Source organism: Salvelinus alpinus, chromosome 17 (assembly GCF_045679555.1).
Source record: "Salvelinus alpinus chromosome 17, SLU_Salpinus.1, whole genome shotgun sequence".
NCBI lineage: Eukaryota > Metazoa > Chordata > Actinopteri > Salmoniformes > Salmonidae > Salvelinus > Salvelinus alpinus.
Window position 1 is genome coordinate 19,365,773 of NC_092102.1, and position 6,894 is coordinate 19,372,666.

Sequence of the window (6,894 nt, forward strand, 5' to 3'; positions counted from 1 at the left end):
CACGACATGTTTTTTCATTAGCTGACATGGATCATCCAAGACTAGCCCACACACAAACACAATGCTAAAGTTCAGACAATGAAGTTGAGCTGAGAGGCCTCAGAGTAACTTCCAAGTTCAATTATCTATTCAGAATGTGCCCCCACACTAACCTCCCCATAAAACAATGATTACAAATGTAGCACTACTTCGAATCAAATTTTATTGGTCACATACATATATTTAGCAGATGTTATCACGGGTGTAGCGAAATGCTTGTGAGTCAGGTGCATCTCCTACCAGTAATACATTATGGAGGGCGTGTCCCAAAGGTACACGCTATATAGGGGATAGGGTGCCATTTGGGACACGACCAGAGAGTGAAAGTAGAACACAACCTTTTGACGTCCTCTGACCTCCTGGTGTGCTGTGGGTAGCTGTTTATCTTTTAATCATTCTATTTCAAACCCAATCAACATGTGTCTTTATATACTGAACTAGAGAGGAACACGTTTAATATGCAACCTTTTGTCTTTCAAAGAGTCATGTCTTCTCTAACATCGAAGCTCAACGTCACTAGCTGCAGGCTTTTAATAAGGCCTGGTCAGGCTAAAGCTTTTATGTTCAATGGTATTCTGAATGAACCACAGCAAAACATTACAATCTGGGGTTTTACCCCGTGCCAGTGGCATTTGTTTGCTTTGGTTGCCTTTTAATCAATTCCCCTTTGGAGAGCTTTTAAAAAGGTCCAATGCAGCCATTTTTTTTATCTCAATATAAAGTCAACAGGGTTGTGGCTCCTCTTATATATAACCATAAATGCACCCACCTGCTCTCATTAGCATGGAAGCATTTTCTGCAGGCCCCAAACAGTGTTTAAACAACAAAACAACGACAGGCTTTCATGTACAATGTTACTGTACACAGAGACAGCAACGCTAGGCCATCAAACACACAAAAACCCACAGAACAGGAGGAGAGTGCTGGCATTGCTGAAGCAGGGAGGGGTATGATTGGTAAAGTAGTCTACTGCCGGTCTTCCTGTCTAATGCGGAGGTGGACACCAAACCACAACACATGAATAGCCTAATTGTCAGTGTTGTAAACCAAATGCCAATAACCACTGACATAGTCAAAGACATCTTTCTCTCACACGGTGTTGAACAGTTCCAACATAGAAAAGAGAATGTTCCTCACTGTTCCGTTGTCTTATGACTCTATGAGTTCCGGATCACTGCAGTTTTTTGAAAATAGCTTCTACTGCAGCCAGGGAGCACCTCCTGCACTGTGAGTGGACTGGAAACGGGTACTGCTACAGTAATCATGCCAGTCATGGGAGCTCCCTCGTTTCTGTTTCTGCTCCTACTGAGCCCGAGCCTGGGGGAAGACACAGGTGAGAACCTAAAATGTTCCACAGAGCTGATACCGTGCTAATCTGTCGGAAACTCATCTTCACTTCTAATGAATCTGGGGTTTCAAGTTGCTCCAACTGTTGTGTGAAATTAGTCACATGGGTTTATTTTAAAAGGAAAGAAAATGTTTCTCATCACACATAAAGCACATACTAATTGAGATCATGTGATACCCCTTCCTGGGACGCTTTACCACTATGCACCTTACTCATACCTCTTCCTGTAATGCCACAGCCATAAGCAGTGATTACAATCATAGCATAGCGTATTAATACTAACACTGTGCCTTCCTATCCATTCCTATGCACCTCCACAGTGGCGGAGGACATGGGTGTTCACCAGCTGGGTCGTCTGGGGGAGCTGCTGACCTCCAGGGAGTGTGAGGACCTCCTCTCTGCCCTGTCCCACCCAGAGGAGAACATATTCCAGCAGCTGGACCGTCTCTCCCTGGAGAACAATCAACTGGACCTCCAGAAGAGAGTCAAGAGAGACACTGGTACTGCAACGCAGACAGTACATCACAACCTTAAGCTCAGTCGTTACACTGTGCAAACTCAGCCGGGTCTGCACCATACATTTACTGTGCTTCTACACATATGTTGATGTACTGAGATGCAACGCAACAATCAAAAGGGCCTAGCTAGCTGTCCTAGCTATCTCAATATACAAAATGCTCTGCTCTAACTCAACACTATCTAATGGGTATATAATAGTGAGGCATTCAAAGCGATTGTTTATTATCCCAGTCTGTGAGGACTCAGAGGAGAGTGAGCGGTCTGTTCCCCCCGTGTCCTGTTCTGTTTACCTCTCCCTAGTTAGCTGCAGCAGCGTGGCTGGGTCTGCTGTCTGAGGGCCATATGCTGTATGTTTATCAGACAGGAACAGCGAGGCTCAGTGCCGGACAGCTCTGACAGACTGGCTGCTGAAGCACGGAGAACAGACGTACTACGACAGGCTGTCTCGCGCCCTGCAACACATCGGAAGGACAGACATTGCCATAGGTCAGACAGACAGATACAGTGCACACACACACACACACACGTGCTCACGCAAACACGCACACAGCACTGGTGACGTCTCATTGAAAGCAGTCATCAAAGATATGAGATTCAGCTGCCAGAGAACAACACGATAAATTAACTTGAACAAATTGTATTTTGACATTATTTCAGTGTTCAAGGCTACTACTCAAGACTTCAATAACATTGTCTACATAATTAACTCACTACAACAAGGTCCACTGTAATTGGAATAAAATAAAATGGCATATTTTGGCTATGTCCGTCTCTGGCATGTGGTGGGGTCTAGTGTGGAAGAGACTCCACAGTCGAGTGGCGATTGATCTGAGGTGTAAATGATCTGACAGAGGACTCAGTGGAGCTCACACCACATTCACTATAAACCATCTGGTCCTTTCATCTTCGGAGAAAGAGGGGGGGGGGTAGAGAGAGCGAAAGAGAGGGATTGAGAGAGAGATAGCGGTAGAGAGACAGAGATAGAGAGAGTGGGTAGAGAGAGAACGAGCGAGAGAGGGGGGCAGGAAGAGACAGACAGAGAGAAATGACAAGAGCGTGACAGCCCAAGAACATCCCTTCAGTCAATACAGTGTATGAAAGCTATTTATTTTTGGATCAGAATGAATGTGTGGAATCTGTGGATACACAAAACACCAATTACCCAGGACCTGATTGCAATTAGGAATAAATCCACTTTTACACAACAACTTTGACTGTTTGTTTACTTTCTTTTTTAAAGTAAAAGTGAGAGCAGTTGCTGTATTGCTGAACTAATTGTATTTACCAAGGCCTGCTTAGTTCAAGTCCATTAACTTATGGAGGGCACCCAACACATGTTATCCATAGTTTCTCTCGGTCTCTCTTTCCCAATGCATAAACTGTAGATGGGTCGTTCCACAAAAAGAGTGTATTTTTCATCCCTGTGCACCAATATTTCATTTTAAAAGCCTGTAAAATTGTGCCAAAAATAAGCATTGTGACATGTCCCTTTGTGCACCCTCTGTCTTCTAGGAATAATTTAACCCACTTATGTCTCCAAGTTTTCACCATCATTGTATAGCCCTAGTCATTTCGGAAGATGATTATTGATTTCATGTGATTAGTGATTAATTTGTCTGTGCCTCATTTTAAGGTCAACCCTGTTACGTGAACTGAACTCTCGTTTTAATATGATGAAACTATTCTTTAAAAAAATATTTTTTTCAAAAGAAACATCGAACATCTAAAAGTCAAATCATAGTATAAAATCTGGTGAGCTGGTTCTACAATTCTTGGCCCTTTTCTGGTGTTTTGTGGTGGAAAAGTGAGAGGGTCGAGCACATGTCAACCCTCTTACCCAAAGACAGACAGGCTAGAAATGTTTGAAAAATAATAATAACAAAATGTTTTGACGCTTGCATTCAATTTCCCCTCCCTGTTACACACAAGCTTCCATTCCTCCTGTCACACGGGGATGTATGGCTGATTTAAGATGAAATCATCAACCCTGTTGAGATCAACCCTGTTACTTTATTTGGCACTTAGTAATTTTGGTATTCAAGCTCTTGAGATGGAAAAACGGGTTTTATGAAGTTGAACATGTGCTCTTTTTTGACCAAGTTACACTTCTCAAAAGGTGGAACAACCCAGATACGCCTACAGGGCATTCTGAAAATATTCAGACCCCACATTTTGTTACGTTACAGCCTTATTCTAATATAGATTCAATCGTTTTTTCCCCCTCATCAATCTACACGCAATACCCCATAATGACAAAGCAAAGTTTTAAAAATATATTATAATAATATATGGAAATATGACATTTACATAAGTATTCAGACCCTTTACTCAGTACTTTGTTGAAGTACCTTTTGCAGCGATCACAGCCTCGAGTCTTCTTGGGTATGACGCTACAAGCTTGGCACACCTGTATTTGGAGAGTTTCTCCCATTCTTCTCTGCAGATAAGCTCAAGCTCAGGTTGGAGGGGGAGCGTCGCTGCACAGCAATTTTCAGGTTACATCTCGTTTGATCGGATTCAAGTCCGGGCTCTGGCTGGGCCACTCAAGGACATTCAGAGACTTGTCCCAAAGCCACTCCTGTGTTGTCTTGGCTGTGTACTTAGAGTCGTTGTCCTGTTGGAAGGTGAACCTTCACCCCAGTCTGAGGTCCTGAGCGCTCTGGAGCAGGTTTTCATCAAGGATCTCCCTCTACTTTGCTCCATTCATCTTTCCCTCGATCCTGACTAGTCTCCCAGTCCCTGCCGCTGAAAAACATCCCCCCAGCATGATACTGCCACCACCATGCTTCACCGTAGGGATGGTGGCAGATTTTCCTCATCTGAGAGTACTTTAGGTGCCTTTTGGTAAACTCGAAGCGTGCTGTCATGTGCCTTTCAGTGAGGAGTGGCGTCTCTCTTGCCATAATACGGACTTGGTCTTTTACCAAATAGGGCTATCTTCTGTATACCACCCCTACCTTGTTATAAACCAACTGATTGGCTCAAATGCATTAATAAGAAGGAAAATAAATTCACAAATTAACTTTTAACAGGGCACACCTGTTAATTGAAATGCATTCCAGGTAACTACCTCATGAAGCTGGTTGAGAGAATGCCAAGAGTGTGCAAATCTGTCGTTAAGTAAAAGGGTGGCTACTTTGAAGAATCTTAAATATAAAATATATTTTGATTTATTTAACACTTTTTTGGTTACTACATGATTCCATATGTGTTATTTAATAGTTTTGACGTCTTCACTATTATTCTGCAATGTAGAAAATAGTAAAAAATAAAGAAAAACCCTTGAATGAGTAGGTGTGCCCAAACGTTTGACTGGTACTGTATGTATAGTAGCCATTCACAGTGCCAATGTTGTGATGTTCTTCCAGAGGTGGGGAAAAATATAAACCAGGACAAAACCCTGAGTATGAAGAAGTATGTGGAGGAGTACCATCAGAGAGTCAGCTCCATAGAGTCTCCACTGGTCCAGTCAGAGACAGAGGAACATCATGTAGACCCAAAACCCCAAGCAAGGCACGGTAAGGTATAGAGCCCCAGGCTAGATAATGGACACATAATTAAGCAATAAGGCCCAAGGAGGTTTGGTATATGGCCAATATACCACAGCTAAGGGTTGTTCTTATGCACGATGGAATGCAAAGTGCCTGGATACGGCCCTTGGCCATGGTATATTGGCAATACACCATAAACCCACAAGATGCGTAATTAGAGCAGTAAATGTAAATGTTTTATCATACCCGTGGTATGATAAAACATATACCATGACTGTCAGCCAATCAGAATTTAGGGCTCGAACCACCCAATACATATAAGTATTATAGAGATAATGTGATGGTCATGTATGAGCCCTTGCAGATAATCTCTACACGGTAATGTGAAGGAAAGTCACTGAAAGAAAGACTTGGTTGCACTTGTTGGGCAGTGAGCCATCAAATGTATTACTAATCATCAGCATCAACTGATGAGCAACAATTTTTCCCAGGACAACTGAAATTTCTAAGTTGCAATTATCACCTGTCAAAAAGTCACGTTTTCTCATGGGCACGTATGCCAAGTAAAAAAAAACAGGTGTCTGATAGTCCTCTTATTTGGCTGAACTCTCCTGTGCTTTTGTTGAGTAGTTGTTTGGCACTGTCAGCAAAGGAATATGTTGTGCTGTTGTTGAAGGTTGGCAGGCTGAGATCTGTTGTTGTGCTGTGGTTGATTGGTTGTTCTGCTGTTGTTAATTGGTTGACAGTAAGAAATATACCAGTGAAGGAGCTGATATGGAGTGACCTGGAGCTTGTTGTGGAGAGGGCTCCTGTCCCGCCGTACCAGCGACGTCTACTGGACGGGGCGTGGCCCCTGGTCTATGGAGTCCTGCTAGGCTTTGCCGGGACCTTCCTCATGGGGGTACCCATCCTCCTCTTCCTCCTGTACATCTCCCGGGACGACCAGAGGAAGCTACTCCGCCGCTCCTACAAGACCAGGGGTCCATCATCATCATCACATGGTCGCTACAGTCGCTCCAGACAGAAACACATTGCTGGGGCTGGAGATGTGACATCAGCAGAAATGGCTCCTCTAAAACCCATTACGTCACATGGAAAGGTCAAGGGATTCAAGCCAGGGGCTGCATTCCCTCTCTCCAAGTCAAGACAATGATCCACTGGGGTACACATAAAGAACAAACGAGAATATGTGAAACATACTCCTTAAGCTAGTCTACAGCATTTTGTTCTCTGTGCTGTGCTCTGATGCCTTCATTTCTCATCTATACACTATGCTGCATATTCAATTAACAGGCTCACTGTTCAGGTTAATGCTGTAGGGCCACAGTGTTTATTAAAGCAATTCTGACTCAACAATAATGCCGTTTCATTATTTGATTATGCCATTACCAATAAGTAATGTTATCCAAGCACTGCTTTCCCCTGTACCTAGCCAGCCCTCGCCCTCCAACCTTCCCAATGCAGCTGGACAATGGGCTTTGTAAAACGCCACTCCTA

At 43.4% G+C, this 6,894-nt stretch overlaps 1 protein-coding gene across 1 annotated transcript; it reads left to right on the top strand.

The window, feature by feature from the left end:
• Positions 1–1,302: 1,302 nt before the first annotated feature.
• tmdd1 (transmembrane and death domain 1) lies at positions 1,303–6,550 on the top strand. The gene is made up of 5 exons (XM_071346743.1): positions 1,303–1,372; positions 1,708–1,887; positions 2,267–2,392; positions 5,275–5,424; positions 6,144–6,550. Exons 1-5 carry the CDS (start codon positions 1,303–1,305, stop codon positions 6,548–6,550), a joined length of 933 nt encoding a protein of 310 aa, XP_071202844.1.
• Positions 6,551–6,894: the final 344 nt, after the last annotated feature.

Coding starts and splice junctions, on each gene's coding strand:
- tmdd1 (XM_071346743.1), top strand. CDS start 1,303: ATGCCAGTCATGGGAGCTCCCTCGTTTCTGTTTCTGCTCCTACTGAGC. Junction 1,373..1,707: donor GAGCCTGGGGGAAGACACAG/GTGAGAACCTAA, acceptor GCACCTCCACAG/TGGCGGAGGACATGGGTGTT. Junction 5,425..6,143: donor AAAACCCCAAGCAAGGCACG/GTAAGGTATAGA, acceptor ATTGGTTGACAG/TAAGAAATATACCAGTGAAG.